The sequence below is a fragment of the Phocoena phocoena genome, chromosome 13 (assembly GCF_963924675.1).
Source record: "Phocoena phocoena chromosome 13, mPhoPho1.1, whole genome shotgun sequence".
Taxonomy (NCBI): Eukaryota; Metazoa; Chordata; class Mammalia; order Artiodactyla; family Phocoenidae; genus Phocoena; species Phocoena phocoena.
The window spans coordinates 56,190,617-56,210,638 of NC_089231.1; the positions used below are offsets into that span (position 1 = coordinate 56,190,617).

At 42.1% G+C, this 20,022-nt stretch overlaps 1 protein-coding gene across 12 annotated transcripts in view; it reads right to left on the reverse strand.

Annotated features, from left to right (window-relative positions):
- The window catches only part of DLGAP1 (DLG associated protein 1), a 323,485-nt gene that overhangs the window by 257,672 nt on the left and 45,791 nt on the right, over positions 1–20,022 (reverse strand). For 4 of the 12 annotated variants that reach the window (XM_065889912.1, XM_065889913.1, XM_065889918.1 and 1 more), the window contains exon 2: positions 4,707–4,820. The exons of the other annotated variants lie outside the window; for them this stretch is intronic. In XM_065889912.1, coding sequence (XP_065745984.1) covers positions 4,707–4,820 — 114 coding nt within the window. The remainder of the gene's footprint in view (positions 1–4,706; positions 4,821–20,022) is intronic. 12 annotated transcript variants of the gene reach the window in all.

Below are 20,022 nucleotides of genomic sequence, written 5' to 3' on the forward strand. Positions count from 1 at the left end.
CAGCAAGTAAGGAAAACACCTGCTTTCCCAAAGCGGTGTCTCTGCAAGTATTTTTTGCTTGTTCATTTTCAAGCCATGGTCTGGGTGCCGGGAATGTGCAGGCAGTGAACCACACAAATGTTGATCCCAAGTTGTGGAGCTTACATTGCAGAAGGAGAGCAGGAAGAGATGGATGATAGACAAGTATACCCATAAATGAACAAGATGATTTCAGAAACCATAAATGCCATTAGGAAAATAAGATGGGGCGATGTGACAAAGGGGTTGGAGGAGAACTCCTTTAACGTTTTCCTCAGCGAAGCCACTGGGAAGAGGTAACATCTACGAGGAGATCAGTTCCGACCAAAGGAGCCAACCTGGAGGAGAGCTGGGGAAGTGCTTCCGGGCAGAAGGATCAGCCAGTGCGAAGTCTCTAGAGTAGGGATAAGCTTTGTGTGTAACCGAAGCCTAGGAAGAAGACGCCATTGTGGCGGGAGAGTCCTGACCAAGAGGGAAATGCCAGGAGAGGCTGGGGAGGTGGGACCAGGTCACACAGGCTCTTGTAAACCCATCTCAAATCTTCCTTCAAGCTGAACTCAGCAATCCCAAAGCTCCCTCCAACTGCTCCAGCCTAAATTCAACTCCTTTATGAAATCTATAGCATGTACCATCTACATAAGGGGTCAGCCAACTGTAGCTCACAGGTGAAATCCAGCTTGCCATCTGCATTTGTAAATAAAGTTTTATTGGCACACAGTCATGTCCACTCATTACGTATTGACTGTAGCTGGTTTTAAATTAGAAGGGCAGAGTTGTATGGTTGTGATGGAGACGGTATGGCCCCTAACCTGATCCACAGATTCCTTCTAAGTACTTAAGTTGCATAATCCTACAATGGCATTTATATATACATGACTTGTTTTCTGTGTCTTTGTGTCGTCTCTCCAATGGCTCAGTAAGCTTGCTGAAACTGGGGGAAGCCGTACTGCTGAAGGGTTAGGGGCTTGGGCTCTGCAACCAGCTTGTCCAGGTTTGGGTTTCCGCTGGACCACTAAATAGGGACATCCGTGGGCTCCTTAATTAAATTCTCTGTGCCTCAGTTTCCTTGTCTGTTTCCTACCCCATAAAGTTATACATGGATTAAATGAGGTAATGACCACGAGCACACAGGAAGTGCTCAATAAAGGTCTGTTTTATGGGAGTTCTGCACTCGGCACACAGATGCTCCCTCATGGTGGATGACGCTGGCTTTCCAAGAAGACTCTCATGCCTTGCTTTCAATTTCTTTGATAATGGAGGGGCAGAAATAATTGAAATATATTAAGCAAAAACTTAAATTTCTAATATACTGCTTACTCTACATTCTCTGTCCTGGGGATTCATCTCTATTCTGTAGGACCGAGTGGGGAACCTGCTTCCTTGGGCCAACTGAAGCTGGCCTGGCTTCCCAGTGATCGAATCTCAAATGACTCCTTTTTGTTCATAAAGCAGAAATTTTAAGGAAAAAGAAAACTCCATTGGAGATATTTTTGTATTTGGAGAAGCTATTTTTCTTTTAGAAACCTTGACTCAAGACCTATGCATTCCAGATGTCTGAGGACGGTTAAAGCCAACAAACAGCCTGTGGTCAGGGAGGTGCTGGGCTGCATGAAGTGTCTGCTCTGTGCAGCGCTTAGTCACTGTGGTGGGGAGAGGCTGGAAAAGAAGAACTAATTAATTCCAACAACAATTTTGCATTCACTCACTGCGTGTGACCTGGAATGAGTCACTTTACCTCTTTGATTCAATTTTTCCATCTGTAAAATGGGGATGATAATAGATGTATAATGAATAGAGATAATGTGTGAGAATATAGCTTGTGAACTTCAAAGCACCATTAAACATCTGAGAATAAATGTTACAGATCTGTCTCCTCGTGGCTGCTTTTAAAGTATGGCGAGCTATAAATATCTTGGGATTAAAAAGCAGTGGTGGGCTTCCCTGGTGGCGCAGTGGTTGAGAGTCCGCCTGCCGATGCAGGGGACACGGGTTCGTGCCCCGGTCAGGGAAGATCCCACATGCCGCGGAGTGGCTGGGCCCGTGAGCCATGGCCGCTGAGCCTGCGCGTCCGGAGCCTGTGCTCCGCAACGGGAGAGGCCACAACAGTGAGAGGCCCGCGTAATGCAAAAAAAAAAAAAAAAAAAAAAAAAAAGCAGTGGTGTTTTAACTAACATCCTTCTAGTCGTTAAAGTAGATATTCTAGTATAAAGATATAAAAGCCAAGGGAATATATATATATGTAACCCTATGTAAAAATAGAAAAGTCTCATATATATGAAAATATAAATAAAATATATTATTATATATTTCTATTTATAATATATGTAATTTATAATGTATAATATAATGTATATTATATATATTTTATATATCTATAAGAGGTTTCCCATAGGGAACCTTAAAGTGGCATCATTCAAGGTAATTCCTTCTGTCTGAATGTCTCAAACTCTTTGCTAACTTTTATTTTTGGTGGGGGCAGGGGGAGGTTATCCTATTCCCCTCTTGGTTAATAGGATTTCTATTCTGTTCTGAATAGACAAGGTACCCCTACTTTTACACTTCCTCAGCTTTCCCCTGAATTCCAAATGTTGCATTTTACCGAATCCAAGATACCAACGTAAACTCCTCAATACATTTTTGCACCACTAAGAAAGAAACACCACCAATTAAGCTCTGACACTCCATAGATTAAATGATACATTCCAATATCAAAGATGCTAAAATGTGAGAAATATGGAGCTCAGGAATCTATCAAACAGCTTTTTAAAGAATATGTGCAAAAATAAGAACACGAATTGATGTATTCTGGGATAGCAATTATAGAACTTAATGTTTGTATTCCGTAGTGACCAGATTAATAACAGTTAGCATTCAGCTATGTCATGCTTTGGCCAAAAACATAAGTTTACACGATTGTCTCAGGATGTTTACAACCGCCTTGAAGGATAGGAAGAGTAAATATTATAATCTCATTTTATCGAATAAAGAAACTGAAGTCCAGAGAGGTTAGTAGCTAAGTCAGAGTGACGCCGCGCCCAAGCTGGGAGGGGTCTGCCATACACAGTCCAGGGAGGTTTTTCCTTCGTATTTAGATCTTGGTTGTTTTAGGAGTAACAATTGTCATTTTATGATCATCTAAAGAACACAGAGTTCAGATAAGAAAACAACTTCTGAGAGTTTTAAAGTCTGAGGAAAAAATAATTCATAAACAAAGAACTACATGCCTTGAAATTAAAATAAGACGTACTATTGCAGACATGGGAAGGCTTACTTTGAAAAGGCCCTTCCAATGCACATGGGATTTGGCTGAGCTGCTGTCATAGAGTATAACTCAATGTAGATAGAGTCAGACATTCTGTGCCAGGGATGGTCTGGGAGCCGATGGCTGGGAGATGAAGCCATGTGTGAGTGACTCCTTGAGAGCAGATTATCTCAGGATGGGAAGTTGGATGGTGAGGTTTGGAGTAATGAAAATGCGTGAGATTTGGGGAAATCTGAGAGCCACAAAAGGAACGCAGACACTTAGAAAGCCGGGACAGCCAAAATGGAGCATGTGTCCTGAAATATACCAGGGGAGGCCGGGGGTAATTCTGTGAGCAGTTCTGGGCTGCAGAGATTTGGGAGGAAAACACATAAACCTAAGGCAGAGGTGAGGTTTAGAGCCAGCTTCTATTTCATCAGGAACCAAAGAAGCTGGGAGAAATAACTTAGGCATTTGGTTCATTAGGTAGAAATCAAGACAGTGGAGCAAGGAAGAGCTGTGATTAAAATGGTGGGTATCAATACTAGGCTTGTATTTGCAAGGCTACCCGTTAGCAGCTGTTGATTTCTTCAACAATTGAGCATTTCGGTTGAAGCAACCAGGTAAGTGAGGGCACTTGGCTATAGCTGAAGGGGGTCAACCTATTTGGCCTTTCCCGAGCTTGATAAGGAAGGGTAAATAGGAGGAGGCGAACCTGTACTTAGGAAAGGAAAGCTGGGGATCTGAGATAATTACAGAATAAGCTGACATGTATAGAGTAATGTCAAGGGCTGGAAGCGATACCAGTGTGACTTTATTTTAATCCCTCTAGCAGTCCTATGAAATAGACACTCCTGTTTCCATTTTGCTGCGGCAAAACTGAACTCAAAAAGCTGGACTGACTTGCCCAAGGTCATCATAATGAGTAGGAGTCTGCATTTATCTGATACCAAAGCCTTTGAGGATATCACGCTGCCTCTGATATGCTGATTGAGGGTGTGAACAAATTAACTTAAAAAAAAATGAGTGCGTGCTCCCATGCTCTGTACTTTTTCAAAATAAAATATAACTGTTGAAATAAGCACACACAGTAGCTTGCCCCTAATTGGCTAGCACGGATAAAGAGGGTTTAAAATAATAAATATGGAAAATAAGTGTGAGAGAAAGCAGCGCTTACTGTCTCACCATTGCGTGGCGCCCTTAACAACCGTTGTTCTCAGTTTTTGCTTAAACGTACGTGGACGGTTTGTGAGGAATCAGAAGACCTGCCTGACTGCCACATTTTCAAGGGTGCTGTGAGGGCCTCCAAGCACTCTGGTGGTTTTTCAGCATTTGTAAGAAGGCTTTGCCCTGGATGTCAAGGTCCTGCCTAGCGCTCTGTCTGGAAATGGCTGTAATGCATCGGCCTTCTAAGCACTTTTAGTGAGCTCTCAGATTCCCTACTCACTCGGCTTCTCTGCATCTTCTTTGCAGCTGGGAGAACTGCTTTTCTGCTCCACACAGCTTTCAACTTGACAAATGCGACTTGGCATAAATGTCCCTGTAGCCTTTTTAGCTTGCTCTTTTCAGAGCAAAAGCAGAAAGAAAAAAAAAAAAAAAAGCAAGAATAGGAAAATTACAATTACACGATGTGTAGATCCCAAGGCCTGATTTCCCTGGCAACCACCCTTTCTAACTCCCCTTGAATCCTGAAGCTGGTGTAAAAGTTAATTTGCTTAAAAATTACCTATCGAGGACAAGAGTAAATACCTACCTCTTTTTAAATAGGGCTAATACCCACTGCCACATCTTTCTCCAAATAACGTTTTAAAACACCCTTGAATAGAACGTTGTAAACAATGCTATTTGATGGTGATTCACTCACTGCTACCCTATGGAATTATTCTCACCCACGTATGTTTACAGGTACCATAGCAGGTGCCAGGGCGATACACCAAAGACATTTCACAAAACACAGTCTGGTCTCAAAGAGGTTTACAAGTTTTAAGCGGATCGGGCAAATCTGGGCGGGGTGGATGAAGGAAAAGAGTAAAAATAGCTTTAACGCGAATCAAGCTAAGTTGAGTATTACATTTCAGTACCTCCGAAGTACCTACTGGCTTTGTCGTTGGTTCTTATGAATCCTCTTCTTGGTGCTAAAACTGTTCCTTTGGAGTTGAATGTATCTGTGCAAATGCAAGGTGCATTTCCATTGGGAAATGGCACTGCAGGAGAAATGTGGAGGGGCAAGGTCTGTGACCCCTCAAAGGAGGGGAAGGATCCATGGGCCTTTGTGGGGCTGGCAGAAAATATTGCTGAGGTGATGCTTACGTCAAAGGGGGCACGATCTGTTGGGAAGATACCCCTGTGATACCAGAACAAGAAATAGTAACTACGGTACTATATTCCAGTATAATGTGAGGAGAGGGGAGGAAAATGCATTTTATTCATTGTCTACCCTGTATTTTGATGGTAGTGAACGTCTGTGGCTTCTGCTACCCAGTTCTACTTCTGATTCTTGTCACATCCCCACGATTTGGCTTTGGGGAAACCTTGCTCCCCCCCACTTGAGGTCTCCATATGTCTCAGGAGTGGCAGAGGACTTGGCATATCACGTTCCCCAGCTCTATTGCTTGTCTCATGGCTGAGTGTGTGATCTCAGGCTGTTCAATCAGCAAGCATCTCCGGACCTTTGCTAGGAAGCTGGGACAAAGACTGTTCCTCTCCTGCAGTGTATCTATAGGGAAGCAATTAGCTTTAGGACCCACTGGCAGCCGTTTTACATTCCCTGCTACACAAACATTATCTCAGGTGATACAAAACCCCAGCGTGGTTAGTCATTCCACTGAAAAGATGAGAGAATTGAGACTTATGCTTTAAATAACATCCTCGAAAATTTATAGCTAGTAAACCGTAGTCAGAATTGAAAGGCACATTTGTCTCACTCAAATTTCTATGATCTTTTCATCATATCATTCTGTAACCTTCAAAACGTAGTAGTTTTCCATTAAACATAAAACTCAAGCATCAAGTTGCTGGGAGATACAACACTATTAACATTTTGAAACCTGTAACAAGTAGTGAGGGTTAGCTGCTTGGAAGAACCGAAAGACTTTAAAAAATAATGCCCGCAGAACACCCGTCACCCAGCAGTTACAGCTGGCTACAAGTTTGAGTGAAATATAAGCAAGAACATCATTCTAATAGATAGCAAGATAAAAACACCAGAAGTTTAGGTCTATGGTAAATATATGTATTTCCACTGACTATACAGAGATAAGCTAATTTAGAGTCCTTAGTTTTTTTTTTTTTTTTTTTTTTTTTGGGGGGTACCCGGGCCTCTCACTGTTGTGGCCTCTCCTGTTACGGAGCACAGGCTCCGGACGCTCAGGCTCAGCGGCCACGGCTCACGGGCCCAGCCGCTCCGCGGCATGTGGGATCTTCCCAGACCGGGGCACGAACCCGTGTCCCCTGCATCGGCAGGCAGACTCTCAACCACTGCACCACCAGGGAAGCCCGAGTCCTTAGTTTTTAATGCAACTGTTCATTTCTCACGTCTTTCTGACATATTGGAGGCATGTCTGTTGGCTTGCCATGGCTAGCTAAGCCATCATATTTTTCCATTATTTTTGCAGTCACTAGCATGTAGGTTTCTGTACTATAATTCCGTGACTCGAATCCCCTGAGGCAAACTAGACTTCTGTGTCTGGTGTTCAGGAGCAGCGAAGTGGGTCGAAGGTTAGTGAGCTTCCTCCTGGGGTCAACAGAAGCCCAGGTGTAGAAATACCATTCATCAAAAGTAAACTTCAGTGTTGGCTAAAATGTTATGAATCTCCCAGCATGTATGGAGACCCCAGTCCTTGTCAAATGCTTACGAGCATGGATCTTTCTCCTTAGAATGTAAAGTCTGATAATCTTATTAGGAACAACTGTTAAAGCTCGTTTAGAGTCTAAAAACTATCAAGTCCATCATCTCCAGTATTAATACTTAATTTCCAAATTATGAATTCTGAAATGAATTTCAGCAAATATTTTCCTTTAGTTTATCATTAATTTGGGGATATTAAGTTTCTCAGATGATGCTATAAATTATTATACTTGTGAATCATTCGCTTAGGTATTTGGCATCTATTTAAAAAAACTCAGCAGATTTAAGAGACCCAAGTAATAATTTCCTGCTTTCCATTGCTATCATATGATTACTACTGCATCTTAGTGATGTTTGGACTTTTTATTCCAAGTTACAACACCTGAAAGTGTACTGCATTCAAATGGACCAAAATAGAACCCTTCCTTCCTGAATACCACACTCTAATATAACCATGTGATCATCTTTCAAATTATGTGAATCTAGAAAGAACAATATTTTTTTTTTTTTTTGCGGTACGCGAGCCTCTCACTGTTGTGGCCTCTCCCGTTGCGGAGCGCAGGGTCCGGACGCACAGGCTCAGTGGCCATGGCTCACGGGCCCAGCCGCTCCGCGGCATGTGGGATCTTCCCGGACCGGGGCACGAACCCGTGTCCCCTGCATCGGCAGGCGGACTCTCAACCACTGCGCCACCAGGGAAGCCCTGAATAATATTTTGAGTGTCCTTTGCACGTGTGTAACACAGAGTTCCACGTTAATAATCCTTGTATGGGGAAACTGTCTCTTGAGGATTTGTACTTTAAGCCTATATTTCAACCCACTTCCTCTAGACAGCATGATATCTAGAGCTAAGAGGAGCTGTTACTAAAGCCTGGGCACAGATGAGCGATACACCCAACAGGTACCTGAACCAGGATCTCCAAACTAGCTCAAGCTCCAGTGAGAGGGCATGTCCCACCTGGAGTATTCATTGTAGGGTTTGGGGTAAGGTTTCTTGGACCAAACTTTATGATGGTATTCTTTTCCTTTGCTTAGTGGTTAGGCTGGAGGTAAAACTACAATACCATTTCTTTTGTGATGTTTTCAAAATACTGTTATTCACTCACTTATCCAATACATATTTGCTATTCAATGTATATTATTGTGGAGTAGCTGCTGCTTTAGCCACAGGGGACACAGCAATGTATAAACAGGAAAAACAATTGCCTTCGCAGGGGGGGGTGGGGGGGTGGGGGGGTGGGGGTGTGGAAGGAGGAAAAGGACATTCATATGATAAATAAAATGTACGTTACATGGTGAATGGGCTGTGGAGAAAAAGAAAGCCGGGGAGGGGGACCAGAGGGTACATGTGGGCGGGATGTGCAGTGTTGAAGGGTGTGCACAGACCCAGAAGGTCTCACTGAGAAAGAGACCTCTGAGTACAGATCAGCACAATGGGGGGTGAGGGATTAGCCCTGAGATCTGTAAGGTGAGTGCTCAAGGCTGAAAGAAGAGTGAGAAGGTCCTGAGGGGAGGCCAGGTGGGAGGGAGAGGAGACTGTAGGTGAGCACAGCTGTGTGTGATGGTGTGCGTGATGGCAATCGGGTGGGGTGCAGATCATGTGGGCTTTGCAGGCCATAGTGATGACCGTGGCTTTGACTCAGGGTGAGATGGGAATAGATCGGAGGTTTTGATGAGAGATGGGACATTTTCTGGCTTAAGAGGATCACTTCCGGTGCTGGTTTAGAATGGCTAGGAGGGGGTAAGGGTAGGATCAGAGGGACAGTGTGGGGGGCTTATGCAGTGAGCCAGACTAGAGTGGAGGTGAGGGATGCTGGTGGTGGAGGAGGAGATGGGGAGAAGATAGGGCCAGCGGGTTTCTTAACGATGATCGGGACATGGGTGTTGCAGGTAAGAGAGGAGTTATGAGAGACTCCAAGGCTTTTGGCCTCATCAGTGGGATGGAGTGAATTCCCATTAGCTGAGATGAGGAGGCCCAAGGGAGGTGCAGAGATGGGGGACAAAGCTTAGGAGTCCAGTTGGGGACGCGTTCAGTTTGAGATGCCCACGAGACATCTCAGTAGAGAGACTGAATGGGGATGTGGGTATCCAAGCCTGGGAGTTCAGGTAATGTGGCTGGGAAACCAAATGTGGGCAGTCCCATGGTATTTAAAGCTCTGAGAATAATGAGGTGATCTAAGAAATGTAAAAGAGGGCTTCCCTGGTGGAGCAGTGGTTGAGAGTCCGCCTGCCAGGGCAGGGGACACGGGTTTGTGCCCCGGTCCGAGAAGATCCCACATGCTGCAGAGTGGCTGGGCCCGTGAGCCATGGCCGCTGAGCCTGTGCGTCCGGAGCCTGTGCTCCGCAATGGGAGAGGCCACAGCAGTGAGAGGCCCGCGTACCGCAAAAAAAAAAAAAAAAAAAAAATGTAAAAGAGAGAAGTGGCCCAAGAGATGTGCCCATTGGGCACCGATCCAACCTCAGGAGCTGGGGAGTTGGTCAGGAACAAGCAAGACTGTCTGAGAAGGGTCACCGAGGTGTGGTCCTCAAGGCTGAGTGTGGAGGGTTTGTTGAGGAGGAAGGAGTAATGAACTGTCATGGTGATTTTTCCCTGGTCTTAATCCCACTGGGGCACGAAATCAGCAAGGTTCATTTTAGCCCAGAGTCCTGAGCTGCTTTATCCGCTTTATCCGACGGGTTCTGTGTTCATTAATCAGCTTTATCTTCCCAGCAAGCTGCAAGCTTCTTGAGTTCAAGGCTTTTGTTTTCTTCTTTCTCTCTCTCTCTAAAGCAGGAGCTTTTGAACACTTTTTAAACTATGTTTCACAGTAAGAAATACATCTTACTTTGGAAATGGGTACATGCACATACACCACTGAAAGAAAGAACTACTTAACCTCTCTGCATGCCACGCACTCTCTCTTCTATTTTCTTCTAGAAGAAAGTACATATGTCCATGCCTCTCTCCCACTTTGTCACAGCTCATCCTTCCCCCCACCCTATATCCTCAAGTCTGTTCTCTAGTAGGTCTGTGTCTTTATTCCTGTCTTACCCCTAGGTTCTTCATGACATTTTTTTCCCTTAAATTCTACTTAGTTAAAAATAATGTTGGGGCTTCCCTGGTGGTGCAGTGGTTGGGAGTCCGCCTGCCGATGCAGGGGACGCAGGTTCGTGCCCCGGTCCGGGAAGATCCCACATGCCACGGAGCGGCTGGGCCCGTGGGCCATGGCTGCTGAGCCTGCGCGTCCGGAGCCTGTGCTCCACAACGGGAGAGGCCACAGCAGTGAGAGGCCCGCGTACCGCAAAAAAAAAAAAAAATAATGTTGTTTGTGACCCACTGGATTGGTTTCACTAACCACTAATTGGTTGCGGCCATTGGTTTGAAAAACATTGTGTTTTAGAGCATCCAGTACCGAGCGCCACCATGCTCATTATTCATCAGAGAGACAATGTGATTCATCTTTGTTTCTCCCAAAGCACCTTCGATAAAGTAAATGCTTAAGACGTGCTTGCTTGTTGGATGAGTAGCTATGAGACCCTAAAGTAATACTCCTTGAATTGAGTGCTCCGGTTCTTAGTTACCTTTACATTTACTGATTGTATTTTTGTAGAAGAATATTTCTAAATGGCTTTCTATCTTCAGAATAAGGACAGACAGGAGTGTCTTTCTGAATGGGCCCCTGTGTAGCCGAGAGTCAGAGAACGCACTGGCCAGGGTTGGAGATGCCCTCTCAGAAGGAGTCAGTCCAACACCTGGGCTGGTACCACATGTGCAAAAGCAAGAGCAGGCAGCCTGATGCTTGAATGTATTTGCATGTTGTTTTTCTAAAAATTGACATATACTCGACTTACAATAGTATATTAGTATCAGGTGTACAACATAGTGATTCAGTAGTTGTATAGATTATACTCCATATAAAGTTATTACAAAATATTGGCTATATTCCCTAAGCTGTACATTACACCCTTGTAACTTATTTTATACCCAGTTGTTTGCACCTCTAAATGTAACACCTGAAATCACAAAACTGCTAGAAGAAAGCATAGGCAGTACATTCTGACATCGTCTTAGCAATAATTTTTTTGGATCTGTTTCCTCAGGCAAAATAAACAGAAAAAAAAAGCAAATGGGACCGAATCAAACTTAAAAGTTTTGCACAGTGAAGGACACCATTAGCAAAATGAAAAGGCATTTGCATGTTATTAATAAATAAATTAAAAGGCTTTCAGTCACCTTAGAACAGCCCTGTCTTTTTATTCTAATTTATATGGTACTTGATGTCAATGTGAAACCTCTGTCATTGAAGAACAAGAGAGAAAAACCCATTAAATATCTATGACCAAAATAGACAGACTGGGACAAAAAATTATTAGGAATAACATGTTTTAGAATCTTGAAGTGTCCAAGTATAGAAATGATATATTATTCAACCTAGACGTTTCATTAAAGGAATCTTTAAGCACCTGGCACATAGTAAGCTCTCAATAAATGTTAGGTAATGTCTAAACCCTTCTCCACACAGCACACCTACAAACGTGGCACAGAAGAAAATGGAATGTTTTGCCACTATGTAATTCTTACCCAGGTAGTTTTTCACGTACGGGGAAGGATCATAGTGACATGAATATGGTATAGAGTTTGGAATCAGGTAAAGCCGGGTTCAGATCTGACTCTACGACTTACCAGGTGTGATTTTGGCCCAGTGACCTTAATCTCTTTTAACCTCAGTGTTCTCAAACATCAAATGAGGACAGGAACACATACTCAGGGCCTTACTGTAAGGATAAAGATGGTATGAACTTACATATAAGTATTTTTTATATATATATATATATATATATATAAAATGTCTATTAAATAAAAGCTCGTTTTTGGAATTCACAAGGTATTTTTGTGTAGAAATCATGTTGTAAGTGATGATTAAGTTCCCACGGGGAGCCAACCCCCTACAGCCTATTTAATTCATAATAGAGCTGAACCGTGGTGGACTGTGGAATAGTTCAAAGCTCTTTGAGCTTGGGGGTGGGAGGGGCTTGGGGTGGGAAGTTCCGTGCACTTGGGGGAATCTTCAGTGGCCTGTGAGTGAGGGACAGTGGATCAGTCAACGTTCTGAGAGCAGAACAGAATGAACAGAGATTTCTTTGAAGGAATTGGCACATGGTTTTGGTTTTGGGGGATGGCAAGTATGAAATCTGGTGGGCAGGCTGGTAGGGTGGAAACTCAGGCCAGAGCTGATGCTGCCGTCTGCGGGCAGAGCTGCTTCTGCTCCTGGAAGAAGAGCTTTGCTCTTAGGACTTTCACCTGATTGGACGAGGCCCAACCACATTATCAGGGGTCAGCGCCTTTCCTTAGTCAACTGAATGTAGATTTTAATCTACACAATTCCTTCCCAGGGATGCCTGGATTAGTGTTTAAGTAAATAACTGGGTCCTCTAGCCTAGCCAGGTGGGGCACCCAGAACCAACCATCACAGGTGGCGGCTTCTGGGGCGGCGGGCGTGAGACTCCAGGTGCAGACAGGACCCCTCAGTGCCGGTTGATAGGCAGGCTCTCTTCAGTCGTGAGCTGTATGTGCTCTGTCCCTTCTCTAGGAGTTAGTTTGGGTCAAAACCTACATGTAAATACCAGCTCCCTAACCGGCCTCTCAGGAGCCCCACAAAGGCTGTCCAAGCAGAGGGAACCTCTGCTGTTTGGACTTCAGACCCAGCGCCTAGCAGAGCACCCACCGGGCTTGTGAATTTAATTGACAAGCTTTTAAGGGCAAGAGAGTCATTTGTGAAATTTCTGTTTCTCGTTGACAAATGAAGAGGAAAATCTACACATCACACCACACGAAATACATAGGATTCTCAGAGACCTATCTTTTGTTTAAGCTCTTCTACATTCTAAAAGACCAAGAATTCCATAATGACCTCCCTTCATGGAACAAATATAGAGCTCACCTAAAAAAATAAAGAAATGCTCTGACAACCTGCCCATACTACTAATGTAACGCGATCACAATATTTTAAAACCACTTGTTGACAAATCCGTCTCACCCACCCACTGTAAGCTACTCGAGAGGCAGGATGACATCATTCCTCTGGCTGAGATTATGTCTTATTCCTGCCTGTATTTCCAGTTCCAAGCAGATTATCAAATAAGCTTAAAAAATAAAATGAGATAAAAGTGCTCATGAAATCGTTTATTACATCACCTGAGTTATACCGCATGTTTGGATCAGTTGGGATGTAAGTGTGGGAACCTTCAGTCCTGGATTTTCCTCTATGAATAGCAGGGAAGAAGTCTGCCATCTGGTATGCAGAGGTAGGGAGTGCCCTGTGCATGCAGGAGCTGGTGGTGGGGTGCAGTATCATGGCGGTGGATTTGGGGGATTGGATGCATAGCCAGCATCCAGGAGAGAGTCGTTGGTGGCCTCTAGGGAGCTGCAATTGGGTGTTTCTGTGGAGGTCTGCCAATAGAGAAAACTGAGTATATCACTCGGTTTGTCAAATTCAATTCCTTCTCTTCAGATGAACATCTATTCACATCATGCTTTGATAAATGCCGTCATTTACAAATGAAGAAACTGACACCCGGAATGTAAATTACAGTTTATACCGCTAATAAGTGGCAGAATTGGGCTAGAATTCAGATCTCTTCTCTCTAGGACCTGAGTGCTTTCAGCTTCATCATACTGCAACTACTTATCCTCTGAACTCAACAAAATGAGAAAATGATTCATCTTCATGACTTCTTTTCACAATTTGCAAAACTGTTTTGATCTCCTCTATGGATATGCAGAGAACAAAAATGGAGGTTGGCTCCTATGTGTAGATGGGAAAAACCACAACAGAACGCAGTCTATGGGAACTTATATGTTTTGTACAGCTTATACCAACATTTGTTTCACTCAAAGGAATCTGTGCAAACGAAATATAGCAAATAGAGACATGAAAGTGACATTGGCTTATAAATATAGGTATGTGTCACGTCTTGCATTGTATCATGAACCTAGACCGTGCCAACTTTTTATGATAAAAACTGTCACGAGGTAAGAATCTTATTCAAGATAATGAATGATTATCTTTGTAGAAGAGTCTTTGCTAATGGCATGCTCCATGATTCCTTCTAACCCCCAATATATATATATATTTTAACATCTTTATTGGGGTATAATTGCTTTACAATGGTGTGTTAGTTTCTGCTTTATAACAGAGTGAATCAGTTATACATATACATATGATCCCATATCTCTTTCCTCTTGCGTCTCCCTCCCTCCCACCCTCCCTATCCCACCCCTCCAGGTGGTCACAAAGCACAAAGCTGATCTCCCCGTGCTATGCGGCTTCTTCCCACTAGCTATCTACCTTACATTTGGTAGTGTATATATGTCCATGCCTCTCTCTCACTTTGTCACAGCTCATCCTTCCCCCCACCCTATATCCTCAAGTCTGTTCTCTAGTAGGTCTGTGTCTTTATTCCTGTCTTACCCCAAGGTTCTTCATGACATTTTTTTCCCTTAAATTCCATATATATGTGTTAGCATACGGTATTTGTCTTTCTCTTTATGACTTACTTCACTCTGTATGACAGACTCTAGGTCTATCCACCTCAATACAAATAGCTCTATTTTGTTTCTTTTTATGGCTGAGTAATATTCCATTGTATATATGTGCCACATCTTCTTTATCCATTCATCCGATGATGGGCACTTAGGTTGTTTCCATCTCCGGGCTATTGTAAATAGAGCTGCAATGAACATTTTGGTACATGACTCTTTTTGAGTTATGGTTTTCTCAGGGTATATGCCCAGTAGTGGGATTGCTGGGTCGTATGGTAGTTCTATTTTTAGTTTTTTAAGGAACCTCCATACTGTTCTCCATAGTGGCTGTACCAATTCACATTCCCACCAGCAGTGCAAGAGGGTTCCCTTTTCTCCACACCCTCTCCAGCATTTATTGTTTCTAGATTTTTTGATGATGGCCATTCTGACTGGTGTGAGATGATATCTCATTGTAGTTTTGATTTGCATTTCTCTAATGATTAATGATGTTGAGCATTCTTTCATGTGTTTTTTGGCAGTCTGTATATCTTCTTTGGAGAAAGGTCTATTTAGGTCTTCTGCCCATTTTTGGATTGTAACCCCCAATATTGATGGGAATTCTGGAAAATTGTCTTTAGAATTCTCTCTCTCACACATACACGGACACATACCCACATTTCATATTCAGCGATGATGTTTTTCCAGTACAGAAGTTGTGAACTCCTACAAACAGTAACGATGCAGATATATTTCATTTGAGAAAGGCTTACTTTGGGTCTTTTTTCCCCTTTCTTTACCTTCTTGGTAATGAGTCAAACTGACCTGATTTGGGTTCTTCAGCTATTCAAGCCTCCTCCTAGTAATAAGGCTGGCCTGCTGTAATTCATATACACCTCACTGCTGCTGGATGAGGGGGCACTTAACCTCCCACTCAAGTTTGCAATTGTTTGTGCAGAGGAAGAAAAAAATTTGAATTAATAGAAAAGTGTTAAATTAAGCTCCACTTAGGATATCCCATCTGGCAAAAAGTAATTATTTTCTCTTTTCTTGAGACAGAGTTGGACAACATCCAGAAAACAAAACAAACTCTTTTGTGTCAGAAAGTCCACAGGGAATTTTTTTTTTTTTTTTAAGGAGGACATAGTTCTTAAATCAGAAAAAGAAAATTAAGTGCTTCCTAGCTTCTAGCCAAACTAGTCAAATGTTCCGATATCACTGTAAGAAGTCCCAGACAGAAAATACTTTTGGGGGGTAGGTAGGACACTGTGGGGTAGGATGAGGCAGGAAAGGGGGGGATTTGTTCTCTTCTTCCGTCCAAAGTGCTTCTAGATGTAAAATTTGACCTGATTTCAGTTGTAATAAATATATGGGACACAGAGACAACAGACACTCAGAAGTGGTTTTCCCTATCTGGTGTTTTAGGGATGGCTTTTTGAACAAGAATCACATAAGTAACAATTGATTTTTCTGTCCAGTTTTGTAGGAGGCATAATTTTCTTGAATTTCCTATGGAGAAGTACATTTATTTGTTTTGATTTACAAAACATCCTTCCTTTGTTCTTATGTTATACAGAAACCAAAAGGAGACATAAAAATTGTATCCGGGAGGCATTTGGGGATCATGAAATAATTAAATCAGAAGTTTCTAGCACATGGATCAGTAAAAGTAGAGGGAAACTAGGGCATCTGACCAGCCTCCCCTTTGAAGCATTAACATAGGCTAGCCCAGGTGGATTCAATTCAGATAAAATTTTAATATCTTTATTAAGGTACTTGAGGATGTAGATTTATAAAAGACAGAGTGATTCATAAAAATTCTATTATTGCATTATTTTAATTAATGAAACTCAGTTGATAACATAACGAAAGCACTGACTGAAAGACTGAATCTATAAAAATAATATCTGCAATTTATTCAACCGATGAATTGGTTTAAAGATTTAATTACTGGGCGATTTATTTTGGCATCATTTGTAAAAAGCTAACAATGTGATTGTGAATGACAGTTGTCGATATGCATTGCTAACATCCTAGTTCCTCAATATGTAGAACGTGATCTTCCTGAACGCAGCGATTTTGTTTTGTTTAGTTCTGTATTCTCAGTATCTGGAAGTGTGCCCGGCATATGGTAGATGAGCATTAAACAATTGCTAAAGGAAGGAACACTGCCATGTAATGAAGCATCTCACAGCCGCTAAAAAGAATGGGGTGGATCTATTTACTGACATGGAGAGAAGACCAACACAGTTGACTTTTGAACAACGTGGGTTTGAACTGTGTGGGTCCAGTTATATGTGGATTTTTTTTCAATAGTAGATGTTACAGAACTACATGATCCTGATTGGTTGAATCCGAGGATCTAGAACCTTAGATATGGAGGGACCGCCTAGAGGAAGAGCTAATTATAAATTATATGCAAATTTTCTTCTTAGTGGAGGGTTGGCATCCCAACCCCCATGTTGTCCAAGGGTCAACTGCATATATAATAAAGTAAAAGGGCCACGTGCTGAATAGTATTTACAGTATAACACTCATACATACGCATATATTTTTGTGTTCGAGTACATGCAAGAAATATCAGAAAACACTAAAATGATAATAGTGGTGGCTATCTTTAGGATGTAGGAGCGGGGAGCCTGGGAAGCAGGGGGCTTTTACTTTTAACTCGGTACCATTCCATACTGCCTGTATTTTTTTCAGAATTAACATGTATCAATTTCATTACAAAATGAATTCTGTGGAAAAACCCCAAACGCACTTTTCTTTAAAAAAGCAAAATTTGTGAAAAGTCCACAAATTTACAGTCCATATAGATCTGGCCTTTTAGAATTTGTGTTGTCTTCACATGATCTCAGTCTACAGATTCTATTCCATCCCTTGCAAAGAAAACCTAAGGAAAGGTTTTAACTGGAAACTGATGAAAGCTGGGTAGGAGAATCAGTAAGAACTATTATTAAAGCTATTTTGCTTTCCTACATTTTCAGCTTGGGTTAGAATTTTGTATCTAAAGTTAAGAAAGTGTACATGTAATCATATGCAAAAACCCATATGTTCTGTATCGGTCTGTGTCACTTATTTTCAATGAGATAAAATAGCTTATTAAAGTTGAATTTTCCCATTGGGTTTAGACGATTCAGCTGTTTATCCAGCAGCACTTTGCTTAAAAATAGATGGGATGACATTTGTGGGTGCTTTTAAAAAAATATCCTTTGGAGAAAGAAAGAGAACTCTAATGCCACTTTTACCATTTCCATTATGTAAGAAAGGCAAATTTTATGTTATGAGGACTTCATGTAACTTATTCTCCTTTCTAACAAATAAACTATAGCTCTTTTGAAACCAGTCACAATCATTGGATGTCTAAGGGCATCTCACCTGAGTTTTACTTTTTGGTGATTGAAATTCATTTAACGGAAACCTCAAATATGGTTAGAAAGAGTTCCTTCTGATTGCATATGGAGATTTCTCTTTTTCACCCTTCTAATGATATGCTTTTCCCCCATCATTCTTTCATCAGCTATCTATTGCGTGCCTGCTATGTGGCAGGCTCTGTGGTTACAAAAATGAATATAAAGGTGATTTTGAGTGCATTTTACTTGACTTTATAGACCGATTTAATAATTAAAATTTAATAATTTTTACCAACCTGCCAAAAATAAGAAGTGGTTAATGTTACCTTAAACCTGCTGTCATCTGATTCCTTGGAGTCTAGGATAAGAATTAAAATAGGTTGAGCTGAAAATATACTGTCACCCCAAATTTCAAACCGAGTAGATATACAGAAGAACTCTAGTCAATTAAAGTATGAAATATTAAAATCAGTGTTCCAATCTTGGTAGCACTGCTGATGTGACAAAGGATTACGACACCAGGAGGAAATGAAACCAAATGCATCACTTTCCCACCCAGAAAAATATACCTTTGTCAGAATCCTACCGCTCTTATTTATTTAAAAATGTACTTTAGGAGGAAATTGCATTTATTGGGTAATATGAAAGAGGAAATCAGGTCTGTGTGAGGGCAGGGGTGTATGTCATCACCATGCCACATTCTTTTTTTTTTTTTCAGTTATACATATACATGTATCTATTCTTTTTCAAATTATTTTCCAATTAGGTTGTTTCAGAATATTGAACAGAGTTCCCTGTGCCATAGAGTAGGGGCTTGCTGGTTATCCATTTTAAATACAGCAGCGTGTACACGTCAATCCCAAGCTCCCTAACTATCCGTCCCCACAACCCTTCCCCACCCTGGTAACCATAAGTTCTTTCTCTAAGTCTGTGAGTCTGTTTCTGTTTTATAAATAAGTTCATTTGTATCATTTTTTTTTTAGATTCCCCACATAAGCGATATCATACGATATTTCTCTTTCTCTGCCTGAGTTACTTCACTCGATATGACAATCTCTAGGTCCATGCATGTTGCTGCAAATGGACCACGTCACATTCCTATCCTCGGTTTTTATGCAAGTTTTCTCTGCATGATCATAAAAGTAATGGGAGTAGATTCTCTTTCACCCTTTGTCAGGTGTTCCCCCGACCCTGAATGCTGTCACACAGATGGCAGGTGAATGGTGTTTGCCCATTGGGGAGGAAGGGCACTTTCGCCCACCTGTTATGTGACTTCAATACCTGGCTTGCTCCACTGCGGGACTGCTACCTGCCCCTGCTCCAAGGTGGCCTGCTGCTCTGAGCCATCGCAGTCGGTGGTCAGTTTAGGCGGGAGAAAGAATTCTCAGGCACCCATTCATCCGTAGCCCCTGGGAACCCACCTCTCAGAGGCAGCCTACCAGATGCATGGTTTCATCACTCTTGTAGTTTCCTTTTCTTAGACACTGTGAATGCTTTTAATGGTCTGGGTCACCCTCCCCGCCAAGTACAGGGATTTTGTGTTTTCTTTTGAATAGCAAGGTACAGTTCTGAGCGCGCCGTGGCATTCTGTAAAAATGATAAACGCTAATGATGAACAACGAAGCAGGCTCTCCAGGCTCTGGGGCTGGCTACAGGAGAACTCAGAATGAGGGGAGAAATAAATCTATTTCGGACACAAAGGCAAGATCTAGCCTCTCATTAGATCCAACTGCTCCGTGTGAAAATGTGTTAATAAAATAGGGCTGGGATTTTGTGAGAGAGGCATGCATGTGTGGACCAGGTTTTCAAGATGTGTTTTCCCTCTTCTTCCCAATTTGGGGTGTTATGATGTAATAAGATTTCAAAATCCGAACGTGTTATTTTCTTTCTTCTTTCCTTTTTATGTTCAAACCTCCGCTATAATGAATTAGCTCTCCCTCCTCAGTAACTTAGAGCGTTTATGTTTTTTCTATAAAAATGAAGCACTTAGACGTAGGCGATACTTAAGTATATTCCCTCTTATGGTCCCCTCAGCTTGATTTGTATGTGATTTTTGACTCTG